The 19694-nt window shown below is 33.9% G+C and overlaps 1 protein-coding gene across 6 annotated transcripts in view; it reads left to right on the forward strand.

Moving 5' to 3' along the window:
• Nucleotides 1-19694, forward strand: part of LOC132743165 (prominin-1-A-like) — a 68439-nt gene that overhangs the window by 29726 nt on the left and 19019 nt on the right. For all 6 annotated transcript variants that reach the window (XM_060731695.1, XM_060731721.1, XM_060731707.1 and 3 more), the window contains exons 8-20: nt 3084-3152; nt 7188-7251; nt 8428-8507; nt 9617-9690; nt 10384-10530; nt 11275-11401; nt 11885-11973; nt 12470-12551; nt 14053-14202; nt 16835-16921; nt 18340-18420; nt 19043-19099; nt 19490-19570. In XM_060731695.1, the coding sequence (XP_060587678.1) occupies nt 3084-3152; nt 7188-7251; nt 8428-8507; nt 9617-9690; nt 10384-10530; nt 11275-11401; nt 11885-11973; nt 12470-12551; nt 14053-14202; nt 16835-16921; nt 18340-18420; nt 19043-19099; nt 19490-19570 (1188 nt within the window). The remainder of the gene's footprint in view (nt 1-3083; nt 3153-7187; nt 7252-8427; nt 8508-9616; nt 9691-10383; nt 10531-11274; nt 11402-11884; nt 11974-12469; nt 12552-14052; nt 14203-16834; nt 16922-18339; nt 18421-19042; nt 19100-19489; nt 19571-19694) is intronic.

Below are 19694 nucleotides of genomic sequence, written 5' to 3' on the forward strand. Positions count from 1 at the left end.
ACAGGTCTATCATTATGTAAAGCAGGGTTAATCTACTCATCATTTTAACTTTCATTTCTTTGAGCGTAAAAGAAAATATCAAATAGCTAATAGATATAAATATTTTAAAAATCATTACAAATTTTTGTACAAAAAGATTGCAATGTCCTTCTAGACACATTCTGCATATGAAATTTATAATGTTATCTCTCCCCAAAATAATCACATGGAACAGCCTGATCTGTCGGAATGACCAGGGAGTAAATTAGTCATGCACAGATGGTCAATGAATTTTATCAAGGCTCTGATGTGTGTAGCGTAAAAACTCAGTGGTGGAGTATTTATTTTCCTAAATAAAAGCAATATATATTGATTAATTTAATATAGAATATATATGAGATTATTTCATGCACTGTTTTTGTTTTGTTTATTTATTTATTTATTGTTATCCAAAAACATGAATTTTTAGAATTTAAAAATGGCAAGCAATGCAATCCCATCTTGATTATTATAGTGTCTGAATGATTGAATCACAGACTTTAATTAATTTATAGTTAAACTTAAAGCCTGTAATTAAATGGATATTATTTCATTGTACATAACTTCATGTAGATTTATTGAAATAATAATATGTATTTAACAATCAATTCATTTACTTCTTTTGCACAGACATTTTTTCTGAGATACCCTTTTCCAACTACATGAAATGTATAAAGTGTCAAATTTCAAATCATTTACAGTAACTTGCATTAAAATAGATGATGATTTTATATTTTCTTCGTAAATTTACAATACTGAGCTGAATATATAAAATAACTAATAACTAATAATAAACTTTAGCATGGTGATTTAGTTAAACAAGTTAATTATCACTAATAATAAACTTTAGCGTGGTGATTTAGTCAAACTAGTTAATTATCACTGATACTATCATTTTTGGAATTTTTATTTTAATGTGTACACTTTTGACAAAAATTTTCTAAGTGTTTCAATTACTTTCACAAGAAATTTCTAAGTGTAGATTTGTACAAAAATTTTCTAAGTGTCTACTAATTGCAAGCTTGCGGCATTGCAAGCTTACATCAAATGTTTGCAAGCTTGCATGAATTTTAAACAAGCTTGCAATATATTTCAAAAGTCATCGCAAGCTTGCGCAAGCTTGTTGCAAGCATGCAGCTACCTTGTATTTATGCTGTAAGCTTGCGGCAAGCTTGTGACAAGCTTGCGGCAAGCTTGTCGCAGGCATGCATTTTGGTTTGGGTTTACAGATTTATCTGTCTTTGAACTTAGGATTTTCTTTAAGAAATATAATAACTTCTTTACTTTTTAAGGTATCTACTTCAAACTTCAAACATATATTTCTTATCATTACACAAATGTTGTGTGACAAGGTCCATAACTCTAGCATGACTATTTCTAGAATTATTCCCCTTGATCTTGGAATTAATGTTAACAAATGTTATTTTTTTTTCTATAACTTAATACATAATATTACATAATGGATTTTTCTTTCATAGTTTTGTCCTCCTTACTGCGTCAAGTATTTTATTAGTCGAGCTTCGCTGTCTCCTGTGACAGCTCTTGTTTGTTTTCTTTAAGCAATCTAATAGCGATGTTTCCGCTCAAAATTTAACGTAATATTGATGATGTTTGCTTTGGTTTCATGGTGTACAAAACATGTTCACAAAATTAATACATGTAAAGTCATACATTTACCTTGAAGACCTTTTAAATGCTTATGTATAAGTAATCAAATGGTTATATTCAGTTAACATCGGTTGTCTTTTACCTGAATATATATTAAATTATTGACAATGTATTTTGATTTAAAATCTAGAGCCAAAATTGTTATTGTTTTAACGCTCAAGAAAGGGTCTTTTTTGTATCATACATGTATATGTTAAAATAATTTATATTTATTATATATATTTCAAATAGCCTTCTCAGTTCTGTTGCCTTCTTAAGCTTGAATGTGGCCATGTTTCCATTATGAAATCAAAACAATAGAAATAGGGAATATCCCTGTATATTTTAGCTCCGTATAGGATAGGACTGTTGAATGGCCGTTGTCCGTCCACATATAGTTTCTTAACACACTAGTGGTCACATTTTTGCCACAATTGTCACCCAAACTTGAACAGGATTTTTGTCCCAGTCATTCCTTGGAAGAGTTCCAACATGGGTCAACTTGGATGAAAAAAAAAGGTCACAGGAGCCAAAATTACAAAAGCTTTGTTAACACTCAAGTGGCTACTGTTTCGGACCAAATATCTTGAAATTGGTCAGAAAGATTGTTTAGATCAATTCTAGATGATGTTCGAATATCGGTCATACGGGTCAAAAGCTAGGTCACACAGACTTAATATAGAAAAGCCTTGTTAAAGCCCAAGAGGTTACATTTTTGGCCCATATTTCCTGAAAAATTTTCGGAAAATTTATGATGATGATTTCTAGCTCAAGTTTGAATATTGGTCTGGGATCAAAAGCTAGGCCACACAGCCAAAATTTAGAAAAAATCTTGTTCACATTCTTGAGGTAAGATTTTTGCCAAAATATCTTAGAAATATGTTAGAAGAGTTGATGTGATGTCTAGGTTAATTTCGAATATGGGTCAGCTGGGGTCAAAAACTAAATGACACAGCCCAAATTTGGAAAAACTTTGTGGTAACATTTTCAGCTCAACATTTGATATGGGTCATCTGGGGTCAAAAACTTGGCCACAGGGCCCACATGTGGAAAAACCTTGTTAACATTATAAATGTAATAGTTTCAGCCCAATTATCCTGGAAAGCAGGTTTTTTAATGATTTCTGTGTGGGTCATCTGGGGTCAAAAACTAGGTTACACAGCCAAACTATGGAAAAATCTTGCTAACATTTGCACTACTCAGGTGCAGATATGAACATTATAATTATCTGCTTTTCATTCAGCAGAGCCTTAATAATCAGGTTAGTCTATATAAGGGCCATTATAATGGACCTCTTATATTACCTTTACAGATAAACTATCCTAATTAATATGACATGCTCAAGTGAAAAATATAAATGTGCAAAGATGTTCAATTTTTATTTTTTAGCTAAAATAACTAATCTTACTTTTTTTCAGCTGAACACTCAAGATCAAAGGATATCAAACTTAACAAATGCTGTAAACATAAGTTCATTAGTGGATAAGGTAAAGTGTTTTAATATGTGGTTTAATAATTCGCAATGTATTCTTACGTGTTAGTTTCTTTATTATGAAATAATTATCAGAAATTTTATTTGTCTTTCAGAAAGTAATATTTTGAATATTTAATTAAAATGTTTATGGAATCTTCACAAGGGTTGATTTTATAGTTGTTTCAATTAGTGTTAGTAAAGCTACAAAAATGTTTTCTCCTAATATCATGGTTTTATGCTCACACTATCACCTAGGAGATGAAATCAGTTGCATTCTTCACATGTGAGATATGAAAAGGTCATCATGGCTATTTTGGGTTAGGGTTGAAGCATTTTTATATGCCCGAAAGAATTATTTCGGGCATATTAATTGTTATACCCCCTGGCATCCGTCCATCTGTCCGCACTCCGGAATAGGGAAAGGGGGCCATCTAACTGTAAACAGAACAAAAAAGAACAATAGAGTTCATTTTTAGCTCACCTGTCACAAAGTGACAGGGTGAGCTTTTGTGATCGCTTTTCGTCCGGCGTCCGTCCGTCCGTCCGTAAACTTTTGCTTTAAATGACATCTCCTCATAAACCACTGAGCCAATTTCATCCAAACTTCACAGGAATGTTCCTTTGGTGGTCACCTTTAAAAATTGTTCAAAGAATTTAATTCCATGCAGAACTCTGGTTGCCATGGCAACCGAAAGAAAAATCTTTAAATATCTTCTTTTAAACAACCCTAAGAGCTAGAGCTTAGATATTTGGCATGAAACATCTTCTAATGAGTGTCTACCAAGTTTGTTCAAATAAAAGCCCTGGGGTCAAAATTGGCCCCGCCCCGGGGGGGTCATTTGATATTCCCTATATGCATATAGTAAAAACTTAAAAAATCTTCTTTTAAAGAACTGTAAGAGCTAGAAATAAGATATTTGGCATGGAACATCTTCTAGTGAGTGTCTACCAAGTTTGTTCAAATAAAAGCCCTGGGGTCAAAATTGGCCCCGCCCCGGGGGGTCATTGATTTTCCCTATATGCATATAGTAAACACTTAAAAAATCTTCTTTTAAAGAACTGTAAGAGCTAGAGCTTAGATATTTGGCATGAAACATCTTCTAGTGAATGTCTACCAAGTTTGTTCAAATAAAAGCCCTGGGGTCAAAATTGGCCCCGCCCTGGGGGGGTCATTGATTTTCCCTATATGCATATAGTAAAAACTTAAAAAATCTTCTTTTAAAGAACCGTAAGAGCTAGAGCTTAGATATTTGGCATAAAACATCTTCTAGTAAATGTCTACCAAGTTTGTTCAAATAAAAGCCCTGGGGTCAAAATTGGCCCCGCCCCAGGGGGTCATTGATTTTCCCTATATGCATATAGTAAAAACTTAAAAAATCTTCTTTTAAAGAAACTGTAAGAGCTAGAGCTTAGATATTTGGCATGAAACATCTTCTAGTGAATGTCTACCAAGTTTGTTCAAATAAAAGCCCTGGGTCCAAATTGGCCCCTCCCCAGGGGTCATTGATTTTCCTTATATGCATATAGTAAAAACTTATAAAATCGTCTTTTAAAGAACCCAAAGAGCTAGAGCTAAGATATTTAGCATGAAACATGTTCTAATGGGTGTCTACCAAGTATGTTCAAATAAAAGCCCTGGGGTCAAAACTGGCCCCGCCCGGGGGTCATTGATTTTCCTTATATACATAGCAAAAACTTAAAAATCTTCTTTGAAAAAACCCAAATAACTAGAGTTTAGATATTAAGCATGAAACATCTTTAAGTAAATATCTACAAAGTTTGTTCAAATAAAAGCCCTGGGGTCAAAACTGGCCCTGCCCGAGGGGTGTCATTGTTTTTAACTATATGTCACATTATGTGTATAGTAAAAACTTAAAAAATCTTCTTTTAAAAAACTCAATGAGCTAGAACTTAGATGTTTTGCATGAAACATCTTCTTATGGGTGTCTACCAAGTCTGTTCAAATAAACAAATAAAAGCCCTTGGGTAAAAATTGGGCCGGGGGGGGGGGGGGGGGGGGGGGGGGGGGCTATATACAGGTGAGCGACCTCAGGGCCATCATGGCCTCTTGTTTAACAATAGAATAAGAGGCCATTGGCCCTCTATTAAACAATAGAAAATAACAAAAGAAATGACTCCTTATTCCATTTTGGCTGGATGTCAGTCCGTTTGTCCGGGCGAAAATCCAATGGTCTATGAGCTTCATTCCGTCCATAATTTTAGTTAAAAGAAGAAGGAAATCCCATAAACCGACTGGTTTATGTGGAAATTGTATGGGTTTATGGGGAAAATGCCACATAAAGATCAAAGAAAAGCACTTAAACCCCAAATGTTGGATCCTCCTTTCTTTCTGTTAGCAATTTGGTTTCTGGAGCATAACTTAAGTTCCATTTAAAGTTCCATTTGACCCACAATATTCAAACTTCATAGGATGATTGTCCATATTGGGTAGAAGACCCCTATTGATTTTGGGGTCACAAGGTCAAAGGTCAAGGTCACTATTACCTTAAAACTGAACACAGTTTCCGGGACCTTAATTTAAGTTCCATTTGGCCCACAATATTCAAACTTCAAAGGATGATTGTCCATATTAAGTAAAAGACCCTATTGATTTTGGGGTCACAAGGTCAAATGTCAAGGTCACTATTACCTTAAAACTGAACACAGATTCCGGAGCATAATTTAAGTTCCATTTGGCCCACAATATTCAAACTTCATAGGATGATTGTCCATATTGGGAAGAAGTCTCCTATTGATTTTGGGGTCACAAGATTAAAGGTCAAGGTCACTATTACTTTGAAACTGAAAACAGTTTTTGCTCAATAACTTAAGCATTAATCACCCTACAGTTGTAAAATTTTATAGGATGAACAGCCAAGTCCAAAACATGACCCCTATTAATTTGAGGGTCATAAGGTCAAAGGAAAGGGTCACAATGATCTTTACACTAAAAATTGTGGTTTCTGGAGCATAACTTAAGTTCCATTTGGCCCACAGTGTTCAAACTTCATAGGATGATTGTCAATATTGGGTAAAAGACCTCTATTGATTTTGGGGTCACAAGGTCAAAGGTCAAGGTCACTATTACCTTAAAACTGAAAACAGTTTCCGCTTGAGTATCAGTCAACGTTAAGCTGTAAAATTTTATAGGATGAACAGCCATGTCCAATACATGACCCCTATTGATTTTAGGGTCATAAGGTCAAAGGTCAGGGTCACAATGATCTTTACACTTCTGGAGCATACCACAAGTTCTATTTGGCTTACAGTGTTCAAACTTCATAGGATGATTGTCAATATTGGGTAAAAGACCTCTATTGATTTTGGGGTCACAAGGTCAAAGGTCAAGGTCACTATTACCTTAAAACTGAAAACAGTTTCCGCTTGAGTATCAGTCAACGTTAAGCTGTAAAATTTTATAGGATGAACAGCCATGTCCAATACATGACCCCTATTGATTTTAGGGTCATAAGGTCAAAGGTCAGGGTCACAATGATCTTTACACTTCTGGAGCATACCACAAGTTCCATTTGGCTTACAGTGTTCAAACTTCGTAGGATGATTGCCTTTATTGAATAAAAGATCCATATCTATATTTGTGTCACAAGGTCAAAGGTCATTATCAAATGACCTTTATAATGTTAATAGTTTTACAACTGTCAAACTTCATAGGATTGAGTACATAATATGTAAAATTATATGCCCTAAAAAGTTTGCTTATATTATGTTATACCCCTGGCGACTTTCTGTCCATCCATCATAGCATTATATACATATATATATATATATATATGAAGGTTTGTTAGCTATAAAGGAGGATTGCTTTTTGAAGGAGATAACTTTATTTAATTCTCATGTCTTACAAATGCTTCATCCTTACTAAAAATAAAACACTTTCAGGCATATAATGCTCGGCCAAGGGGTGCTCTTGTTAAATTCGAAGTCATGTCATTACATTAAGTTACTAACGTTTTGAATATTTCTTGTATGTTTTGTTTTTCAAAAGAAACATATTTTACAATTATGTTTAATATATATTTTTCTACAGGCTGAAAAGGAGTTTGATAATGTATCAAAGGAAGTGGATAAGAACGTAGAAGCTGAAATAAATAGTGAGTATAGTACAAGGGTACCTTAAAATGAATAAGGAGCATAACCTTCTATCTGCTGCTGGAAGTGCACTAACCTGCTACCTGAGTTTCAAATGGGGAAAATGTTCCATGAACATTGTCTCCTCTGTTTTTAAGGTAGAAGTCAAAGTCGCCTGTGTCTATTCTAAATGTTATTGAATAACTGTCTCCCTTCAGGTTACACTATTTGTATCTATTCACTATAGGGTTATTGTTGTCCCGAATACTACCTATCAGTGTTGCAGGAACCTTTTAGTTTATTAGACAGTACCAACCTATTAGTACTCATAGGTACCCGAAAATACTCAACAGCCCCAAAGAATTAAGCATGCCAAAATTGATGTTGTAAAACAACATAATATGTAAATTTTGGTTGATGACAGGCATTTCTCTCAGGACTGCATTTCTTTTCACCTCCATCTTCTACATTACCATTGTTGCTTGGGCAATAGCCCATAGGCAATTTAATTTAGATTACATGTCAGTCTGCTTGCATGGCCCTTGATCTACCATGAGTCCCCTGCCAAATTAGTAAACTTTTTGCCCCCTAACAGACATAAAAATATGCTTTTAGAACATACAAAATCCAAGGGGAAAAAAGCAGTTTTTGATAAGTAAAATCAATTTGTTTCATGACATTTCATATGGTTTGATATTTGTATGGATGCACCAGGAAAATTTTTGTCCTCGGAATGCCTCACAATAGTCAGTCACAAAAAACCCTGATATTTAAGTGGTAGTTTATCAATATTTGACCAAAAAGGAAATAAAAAGAAATTTCCCCTGCTGACGATAGTGACCCACTTTCCCCAAATTGGATTTAAGGCCCTGGCTTCCATTGAGGATTCAGCAACTGGTTCATCTAATGGGTTTACGACATGTTTAATGAACTGTTAGACACCTCAACTATATTGAAATTTGTTCTTTAATTTCTTGTGGGTACAAAGAACACTACAGTGTAGTAACTCTGGAGTTACCTTTTATCATGACTCACATTGTGTGCCAAATGTCAGAAGGAATGCAGCCTGACTTGGACTCAAATCCGGGAACCTCTGAACTTGGTCCGCGGCTCTCCCTACTGAGCCTCTCAGCTGCTTACACATCTTCACATTTCTATACTGTGACACATGTATTATGATGTGAACATTTGTTTTACAGAGGCACAAACTCAGGTGGATGACATGAATAGAACAATTAGCAAAAACATTGGTGAAATCAATGACACAACACAACCTTTCGTAAGTAGCTTTACATAATCATACATATATGTTATCATTGAAGTTCTAGTAGTCAGGCCAGCCTGCACCACTAAATAGTCAGGCCAGCCTGCACCAGTATATAGTCAGGTCAGCCACCACCAGTATATAGTCAGGTCAGCCACCACCGTATAGAGTCAGGTCAGCCACCACCAGTATAGTCAGGCCAGCCTGCACCAGTATAGTCAGGCCAGCCTGCACCAGTATATGGTCAGGTCAGCCTGCACCAGTATAAATTCAGGTCAGCCTGCACCAGTATATAGTCAGATTAGCCTCCACCAGTATAGAGTCAGGCCAGCCTGCATCAGTATATAGTCAGGTCAGCCTGCACCAGTAGTCAGGCCAGCCAGCACCAGTATATAGTCAGGTCAGCCTCCACCAGTATATAGTCAGGCCAGCCTGACCCAGTAGTCCAGGCCAGCCTTCACCAGTATATAGTCAGGTCAGCCTGCACCAGTATATAGTCGGGTCAGCCTCCACTAGTATATAGTCAGGCTAGCCTGCACCAGTAGTCAGGCCAGCCTCCACCAGTATATAGTTAGGCCAGCCTGCACCAGTATATAGTCGGGTCAGCCTCCACCAGTATATAGTCAGGCCAGCCTCCACCTGTAGTCAGGCCAGCCTCCACCAGTATATAGTCAGGTCAGCCTGCACCAGTGTAGAGTCAACTGATTTTAGTTATACAAACATATGAACACCTGGTCAAGTAAAGGTCAAGGGTTTAATTTATGATCTCAAATGATACTTGAAAGTAAAAAAAAATATTAAAAAAAAGATATCGAAACATTTCGTTATTTTTTAATAATCTTATTCATTTTTCAATGTTCAAATATTCAGTAGTGTTTCGAATATTGGAATATTTAAATTTCCGGCCCTAATAAATTTAGACCAATAAGTTGATTATATTATTGATAAATTTAGACCAATAAGTTGATTATACTATTGATAAATTTAGACCAATAAGTTGATTATACTATTGATAAATTTAGACCAATAAGTTGATTATATTATTGATAAATTTAGACCAATAAGTTGATTATATTATTGTTTAATTTAGACCAATATGTTGATTATTTTGTTGATAATTTCAGTTGAAAAGTGTGAATGAGGGGAGAACATTTGCCAACGATGAGACGGATACATTCAAACAGATGGCAGATTACATGTAAATAATTCATCTTGTATTTTTCTCAATGTTTTTTTTTTATTTATTAAAATTTTATTTACCTTAACCTAATGGAATCATAAAAGTGATTATTCTTTTCCACCAAGATAGGGCGAGACCAGCAAGCAGATCCATGCTTCTGACCAGGCTCTACACCGTTGGCAGCTTAATTTTAGTATTTTATTATTGAAATCCCTTAAAAATCAAACGGACTGTTCAAAAATTCAAAGCTTGTCAAAACCTTTACAGGAATGAAGCAAGAATATATCCTTAATTCTTAACTGACAAAAATTCCAGAATGGAACTAAGCATTATCGAATGGCACTTAGCAATATTGTCAGGAACTGAGATATTTGACAGCTATTGTTTTATATTGCTCTTTGTAATGTAATGTACCATCAAGGACTTTGGATTCTCTCATGTGAGGAAGCTATCTAGTAAACTTTGAGAAGATTGGGGGTTCTACTCATGTGCCTACTTATGCCTGAAATAATGCACAAAGGGACACCTGAGGTCTTTCTTCACTAGTAAAGCTGGAAAGTCAACATATATACTTAACAATGTCAGCATGACTTAAAATCTAACAAAACATCACTTTTTAAGAAGCTTATTTTTTAAAAAAGAAAAATTCAATGTAGGATGTCATAGCACAAAGGGGAACATTTGTGAGAATGATATTTTCTTTTTTTACAGATGGTACAGCTGTATAGGTCTGGGCTGTGCTGTTATACTGGTTGTGTTCTTTTACTATATGGGTGTGTTGTTTGGCCTTTGTGGCGAGAGGCCAGGCCCTAGAGCTGCATGCTGTAACCGTGAAACAGGAGCACATCTTCTCTGCACGTATGTGAAATTTTATTAAATATGACACTTAAATCTCATGAATATGTAACAACACTATCACAATATGTTACTATTCTTTAAAATTGCATATAGTTTACACAGTAAATATTGCTTAATGAATTGTTAGTTTAACTCTTAGATGTTAGTAATACCCAGTAATCTTAGTATTTACCCAATTAGGATAGTATTACCCAATAATCTCAGTATTAATTAACCCTGTGGTGTAAGTATTACCCAAAAATCTAAGAATTTATTAACCCTGCGATGTAAGTATTACCCATTAATCTTATTATTGATTATTTCTGTGATGTTAGCATAACCAAATATCTAAGTATTAATTAACCTTGTGATGTTAGTATTACCCAATAATTTATGTATTACCCATTAATCTTAGTATTAAGTTACCCTATAATGTAAGCATTACCCAATAATCTAAGTATTAATTAACCTTGTGAAGTTAGTATTACCCAATAATTTATGTATTACCCATTAATCTTAGTATTAATTTACCCTATGATGTTAGTATTACCCAATAATCTCAGTATTAATTAACCCTGTGATGTAAGTATTACCCATTAATCTCAGTATGAATTAACCCTATGATGTTAGTATTATTACCCATTAATTTAAGTATTTATAAACCCTATGATGTAAGTATTGGCCAATAATCGTTGTATCATTACTAAGTTGTTATATTCCAATAATGTGCTAGAAATATATATATCATGTAATTTTTTTTTACAGGGGTATTTGCTGCTCATTTTTGTTTGCCTGGATTCTCATGCTGTTTGTTGTTCTCCTGTTTGCAGTGGGTGGTCTCAGTTACTCCATGGCCTGTAAATATGTTCATAATGGGATAGAAAATGTAGATGTAAGTATATGTTGCCATTTCTCAATGTATTTATAAAGTTGATGAAAAATAAAGGCGCTCTGAATTACGATAATTGTACAATACTCATTACAGATTACTTTTAACATGTGTTTAGTGACATGTAGTCGTTTATGCTATGCATTGCAATTTACTAAAACGTAAGTTTATGATACATAGTACAATTTACTAAAAAATAAGTTTATGTTACAAAGTATAATAATGAATACCTTTAATGCACAATTATATACCTCTCTCACAATAGATATAAACCTTTTAATTGTTAAAAATTTAAAATAACACTTCCAGACACTTCCAGATGCATTATTTCTTTTTCATTTTTGTAATCAGAAACAACAACAAAAACAACAATAAAGTAACAACATGATGATGTGTCTAGTTTCAAAGCATGACAAGTTCATTATGTAAACTTCAGAATTATTATAAAATGGTTAAATGAAATCTTTTTATGTACATCTTTTGCAGACTTTTGAAGATGTGTTGTCAGAGGGATTCAGTTGGAATGTTTCTGCATCGTTTGGAGTGAAAAACCTCACTATAGCCAAAATGTTTAAGTATGTTATAGTTTTCACCTTCTTTTTCAATTCTACAAATTTAGCAATATTAAGCATATTTCAATTCAGAAAACTAGCTAAGTGGAAGCAAAAATACATAGAAATTACTTCACATCATCACCACAGTGGTTATGGTGAACTCACATGACATTATTGTATAGGCAGATCATTAATTTGATGTTTTATCATCACCACGGGTATGTTGAAACGAGAAAACTTGATGAGTAAGCAAGTCATGAATTCTTTGTATCATCACCATGGTTATGGTGAAGGTTAAGGTCGTTCAGTTTAAACCACTCGCCGCTCAACACAGTTTTGAGTCACGCAAGTGTCTTCAGATTTTGTCTTATGAGAAAACTATCCAGCTAGCTTACAGAATGTTGATGGTTCTACTCAGATGCCTGTTAGTGTCTGAAATAATGCACAGAGGGGCACCACTTGAAGTCTTCCTCCACCAGTAAAGCTGGAAAATTGCATTATTTTCCTTCTTTTTCAGGAACTGTAAAGATGATATGAGTATTTATCAAGCATTGCACCTGCAGTATTTATTTGACATTGACAAACAATTCAACATTAGTGTAAGTCTATTATTGTTATTTTTGTATACCCTTTACACCATTCTGGTGTACACACACTCTTTAAACACTTTACACCATTATGGTGTACACACTCTTTAAAAACTTTAAAATCTTTAAAATAAAATTCAAAGGGTGCTACTGGCAATATACATATACCATAAAAATCTGTTCAATACTGCTGTTTAAACATTCTTATGGTTATGTCTGGAAACAGTTTTAACAATGGATTATACATGTGATATGTGACCTAATAAAATATTCTACTGCTAATTGTCGCCCGCCTTTTTCGTAGAAAAAAGGGGGATATATTAATAGGCACAATTAAGTGTCTGGTCCATGGCACAAATGTTCCTTATAATAAGACGATGTGTCATGCGCAACAACTGGAACCCTACTTACAAGGTCAAGGTCACACTTGGTGATTGGTCAACATTGTCTATTTGAGGGTATATGTTGTGTCTGGTCCATAACTTTCTTATCTAAGAAGGGATTTTAAAAATACTTGGCACAAATGTTCACAATAATAAAACGATGTGTCATGCATTACAACCAGTTGCCTACCTCCAAGGTCAAGGTCAAGGTTAGAGGTCAAATGTTAACATAGTCTGTTACAAGGTATATTTTGGTTCCAGTGCATAACTTTCTCATCCATCAAGGGATGTGCTGTACACAACACCCAGATGCCTTACTTCAAGATCAAGGTCACATTTGGTGATAAAAGGTCAAAATCATCTATCGGAGGGTATTTGTGGTGTCCCATCCATAACATTTTCATCTATCAAGGGATTTTGATATTACTTGGCACAAATATTCACAATAATGGGACCATGCCATGTGTTCAATGTCAAGGTCACACTTGAGTGCTAAAGTTTATGGTCTATTCTAGGGTATATTTTGTGTTTGGTATATAACTTTTTCATCAATCAAGGGATTTCAAAATAACTTGGCCTAAATGTTAACAATGATAAGATGACATGTCATGCACAACACTTAGACCCCTATCTCAAAGGTCAATGTCCCACTTGGAGGTCAAAGCTTAAATTGGTCTGTTACAGGGTATGAAAATGTCATTGGTTGATGATTGATGACTGGGCACAAAATATACCCAGTAACAGACCATATCCTGTATTGATTTTGTTTGTATTCTGAGAAAAGTAACAAAATACAATGGCATACGCTTCAATCCGCAATGTGTAAAAATTAATGTTCATCTGAATTGCTATTCAGATATTGTAAAGTCATAACATGAGAGTCATAAGTAAGGACATTTTCTTTGAAATGAAAATAGTCTCAGTTTTTGCTCTTAAGACAAATATTAGATTTACTCTCTCAGTTTTTGGTCTTTAGACAAAAATTTAGACTTAGGACTTTCCTTGAAATTCAACCCAGGTTATCATTAGAGAAAAATGTAGTTTAGACAATGATCAGAATAAAAATGACTAAATTCATAATATTCATCATGATTGATTTTAATTTGATTGAATATTTTATCTTGTTTCAGGATATTGAAGCTGAAGTAAACAAGATGACAGATGACAAGAGTTTTACTATTCCTGACATAAAATTGATGTCTGATGGTCTGAGGGGCCAGTTAACCAAGTTTAAAGATGCGTCGGTGACGGACATCAATTTTACAGAATATACCACTGAGGTGAGACATTGTCATCCATTTACAATTCTCTTTATACTGTATAAATCAGTCAGTAATTTCAAGTGTTTGATAAACACATCGTTATTGTAACTTTTTGAAGAGTGTCCAGACAGTGTGTGGGGGTGGGGGGACAAGCACAAAAGTCAAAACATTGCATTTTTGTAAACAGATCTTAATTTTTTTATTTACATTTTATTTTGTATTTGCAAATCAGCAGATCTTTATTTCTCAATACAAAATATTATGAAAACATGATTACAATATACATACAGTTAGTGTAGGCAATCAGAATAATCTTATGAAAAGCATTCGTTTCTATAGTTTTTTTAGTCCTTTTGGCTCAAGCATTTAAATAAATAACTGGTGTAGTTTCTTTCTTAAACATCATGTTATTGTCACACTGCTTTCACTTGTTTTCCTAATACTGATGCAGAAAAATATAGAAACCAACATGAAAAATTGTTTAATTGATTATTTCACAACATTAGACAAACAATGTACAGTAACTACAAAGAAGATCATTTGAAAATATTGAAAGCCTTCATTTAAAACAAAGGTTATCTGAACAAATTGTCATTTAAGTAATTCTGGATCACTCAAAACATATAATTCCCTACTCACAATTTTTGAAGACTTTTATCAATTGATTTTCCTGTCCAAGGAAACATTAGGAACATATCATTTTTAGCTTGACTATTCGATAAGAATAAGTAGAGCTATTGTAGTCACCCGAGCGTCGGCGTAACCACTTATGTTAAAGTTTTTGTAATAGTTTAAATATTTTCAAAGTCCATTGACATATGGCTTTGAAACTTTGCACACTTGTTCACCATCATGACCCCAACCTGTAGACAGGAGGAGGTAACTCTATCAAGCATTTTGACAGAATTATGCCCCTTTTTCGACTTGGAATTTACGTTAAAGTTTTTGTAATACCTCAAATATTTTCAAAGTCCATTGACATATGGCTTTGAAACTTTGCACACTTCTTCACCATCATGACCCCTACATGTAGACAGGAGGAGGTAACTCTATCAAGCATTTTGACAGAATTATGCCCCTTTTTCGACTTAAAATTTATGTTAAAGTTTTTGTAATACCTCAAATATTTTCAAAGTCCATTGACATGTGGCTTTGAAACTTTGCACACTTGTTCACCATCATGACCCCTACATGTATACAGGAGGAGGGAACTCTATCAAGCATTTTAACAGAATTATGCCCCTTTTTCGACTTATAATTTACGTTAAAGTTTTTGTAATACCTCAATTATTTAAAAATTCATTGACATAAGGCTTTGAAACATGTTGAAATTTTATACTCTTCTTTGACTCTCTCCAAGGCCTATAACTGTAATATGGAGTTAAAGAAAAATTTTGCATTTTTCTTTACTTAGAAAATTTTACCTTTTAATCAAGGCTTTTTTTACTATCAAGCACTTAGAATAGTCGAGCGTTGCTGTCCTACCGACAGCTCTTGTTTTATTGTTGAATTAAAAAGAAATTAATTGATGTGATTTGAATTGTCTTAGATTTGAATTGCCTACACATACTATATTGATTATTGAGTGCATACAATCCATACATTTACCCTGAAACAAAATAAATTAATCTTGTATGCTGCTTACACAAAAGAAAAGTCAGAACATTGGTTTATTTCAATAAATTGGCCATCAAATTTGATCTGTGTTGATTTTGGGTTCCATAGTCTACTTAATTAAACTGTCACAGATCAGAACTGTTCACTATTTAGGGTAGAAGATGTGTAAAGCAGCCGTATAGCTCAGTGGGTAGTGCCGTGGTACGGTATTCCAAGGGTCTTAGGTTTGAGCCCCGTATAGGCTGCACATTTTTCTCATCCTGTGACATTTGGTGCCCAACGGGGGACCGTGACTGAATATAGCTCAGAGTTTATTTCACATTGCTCAGTAACTCTGTGAAATTCGAGGATGAATTTCAATATAGCAGAGTATGTCACGGTTCAGAACTGTTCACTATTTATGGGAGAAGATGTGTAATTGGCCAGATAGCTCAGTTTGTAGAGCCGCGGTACGGTATTTCGAGGGTCCCGGGATTGAGTCCCGGTCAGGCTGCACATTTTTCTCACCATGTGACAAAACTTTATACTCAGATCTATGAATACAATCCTTTTTTCTTTCGTCGAAAATATGTGAAAAAGGAACTTTGTATTGCTCTATATTTGGTAATATTAGCTATTGATTATGTTTTAACAGGATTGTGAAGATAATGAGTATTTTTCTTTTCATGAATATTAACACAATGAAAACTTGAAATACAGTAGTCTTCCTTTCCCTTTATTCGTATTTGTTCTTGGATATTCAAACCAAAAGTATTTATAACATGCACTAACACAGATTGAAGTTTTTTTTATTTTCAATATTAAAATAAATGTTTGCAGATGTACATATTTATTTACAATGACTTTGAATTCGTGGGGAAATTGATTCTAAAAATTGAATATAATTTTAACGTGAATCAAACTAGTTCTTCTATATACTTTCACCCACTTACCAATTAGACACTATTATAGGGAAGCATTTGCTACTTTTGTATTTTTCGTCATGTATAAGACTATGAAGAAAATAATGATCTTTTTTATTGTTTGATTTCAGTTGGACAAAAAACTGTTTGGTGGAGACAATGACCTGAAAGATATCGTTAATGACCTGTATAAAGCTGCCAATCTTACCACTGATCCAGTATGTATACTTCTATTTACAAAGCTCATATAAAATGCTTATATAAAATAAGGACAAACCTATTTCTATAATTAAATCTGGTTTTTGAAGGTAGATATCTATATTTCTACAGATAAATTTTTAATCGAAATGAGACATTTCTGTTTCTATGTTAAGGAATCGATGGGAACATTTATATTTGTACATGTGAGTCTCATACAGTGAACATTTTTTTTACTTTTACCTGAAAATCTCCTACATAAGTAAATTTGCAAATGTATATTTATATACAAGACTGCATGTTTATTAGTCCTCTACGGGTTTAACCGGAGGGGACTAGGTTTACCCTCCGTCCGTCTGTCCGCACTCACAGGACAGTAATTATGTGGCTAGAGAGACAATAGGTAACTTAGAACTCAAAAGATTTAAGTTCATTGATGTCGTTCATTCATTCAATGGTATGATTGAATGGCCAATGGCCCATCAGAATGTTGCTGGGGTTCTAACCGGTAGGGGACTTATGGATTGCTTGCAATACTATGATGATTGCTTGTTTTATCTACTCTTCCACACAAAACAGGTTTAATAAAACATCAACATATTTGGAAACAGTTATTTACATGCATACAAGTAAAATTTGCAGTTTCCAGGAGATAGCCATGAATAAATGAATGTCATGTTTCACTTGACACAGATATAAACACCCCTATTATCACCTCCATTATTATTTAGCGAGCAAGACACTTTGATGCAGGTAGAACTAACAACAAATGTATATTAATATCAGTTTTAAACCAGATTTTGTAGATACGTTCCTCTTTTTTTGTCTCTTCTTATAGACATAATTTTCAATGATATATTGCGCTGAAATAGTTTGCAGGATAAAAAAACTACCAAGCGTACAATTGTTCTACCCACAACGAATGAATCTACGTGTAAACAGTTAACGGGTGTGTTTATAATTGAAGTCAATATTTAAAAATTAAAAATTTGCAATGGTTTAAATTTTCAGCATGATTAACATTGCAAAATCTTTACTTAGATGTTTTTTAGTCAGACAAGACATGTATTAATTATCTAGTTCTATATAAATGTATGAGCATGTGGTGAAACTACAATGTCTGGCATAGCAGCTTTAAAAGTGGAAATGTATATCTGTCAGTGAATCTCATATTGTGGGTAGGACATACTATTTGCAAATTTCTCATTATTTTAAAAAAACGGGGACATGCATTCATACATCTTTCTTAACAGCCCATTATAGAAAGGGGCTTATCCTTTCGCCATCCTTATGTTCATGTCCACTCCCGGTTTTGGTTTGGTGCCTTCTGGGTGGCTTACTTGGCTGTGTCGTGGGGCTGCATCCTTTGAATGTTGCCCTTGCCTTGTTGATCTTCATTCTTGTTTTTTTATACACTGTATGCTTGTATTTTATATAGGATGCAACTAATCTGAGAGGTGCAGCTGATGATTTAGAGCGTTTGAGGCTAAATCAGATAAAAGAGATAGAAAATACAACAGTAAGTACATGTTTATATTATTACATTTAGTGTTTAGCTCAACTATTTGTAGAGCAGGGAGAGCTAATGTACTCACCCAGGCCTCCAATGACACTTTGGTTAAGTTTGTGTGTGCAAGTTGGTATCTACATAGACTTGAAACTTCAAAGACTTATTTAAGAGCATAATAGGAGATGTTTGGCATTCGTAAAGGTCAAGATCATGTCAGATTTCTAATGTTCACAAATGTCCAAAGCCAAAGTCTGATCTTTTTTAACAGGTGCCAAGATGTTTTAATGTAATCTGTGCATGCAAACTGTTTTTTGAAATTAACCCATAACTTGCTGAATTTCTTAAATGGACTTGTCCAGCTTTCATTTTTAGAGCTATCCATTATCAAGTGTAGAGGGAGGAGGGATATCAAGACAGAAATTTGAACTGGGTCAGCCAAAATTTTAGAGCCTGATAGTACTTCATGGATATGCAAGGCTAAGCTGGGTATATACTGGTGGCAAAGACTCACCACTGTTGGTATCAGCAGGTTATGGGCTAATTTTATAACAACAAAAAAACAATGATGTTTTGCTAGACAATTTCAAAGTTAAATGATCAAATATAAATTTGAATTATTTTTTTCTTTCAGACCAATTTATCCAAAACAATAAAATCTTTAGAAAGTAAAATCAAGGATTCTGTACCAGTAAGTATTATAAAATTGCTTGTTATTTGATTGAAAATTTTGATGTGACTGGACTTGATTTGGCAGTGATTGGTAGATTAAGAAGGAATAAGCTGAAATATACAAAAAAATCCAATGTACATGTTCTTTCACAAGTGCTTTCTTTAAAAAGAGGAAAAACAGTGTTCTCATCTGTTAATAAATGCGTCACTACATATAATTTAGCACATATTTTATAAATGTTTGAATGTCAAAACTTGTTCATCTTTAACATTCCATTATTTAACAAAGTTTAAAGTATTTATGTAAATTAAAAATACACAAAATGTAGATTCTAAAGCTCCACCTTGTTTTTACATAGTTGAATACATTTTAAGTTAAAAATTTTGTGAAATGTTTTTTTTATTTTAGAACAGTATCGATGAGTTAACTGACAGCATTACTAAATCAGAGAACAACTTTAACGCAAATAAGACAGGATTTGTGAATCAGGTATGACCGACTTTGTTTATTTTATGTACAAAACAGTATAAAGATTATTCATCGACCATTTTACCCAGATTATAAAAATTACACTCAATAGGTGGTGTGGTTCAGGTTACAGACATTGTATCAG

Source organism: Ruditapes philippinarum, unplaced genomic scaffold (genome assembly GCF_026571515.1).
Source record: "Ruditapes philippinarum isolate M1 unplaced genomic scaffold, ASM2657151v2 ctg1226_1_1_1_1, whole genome shotgun sequence".
Lineage (NCBI taxonomy): Eukaryota > Metazoa > Mollusca > Bivalvia > Venerida > Veneridae > Ruditapes > Ruditapes philippinarum.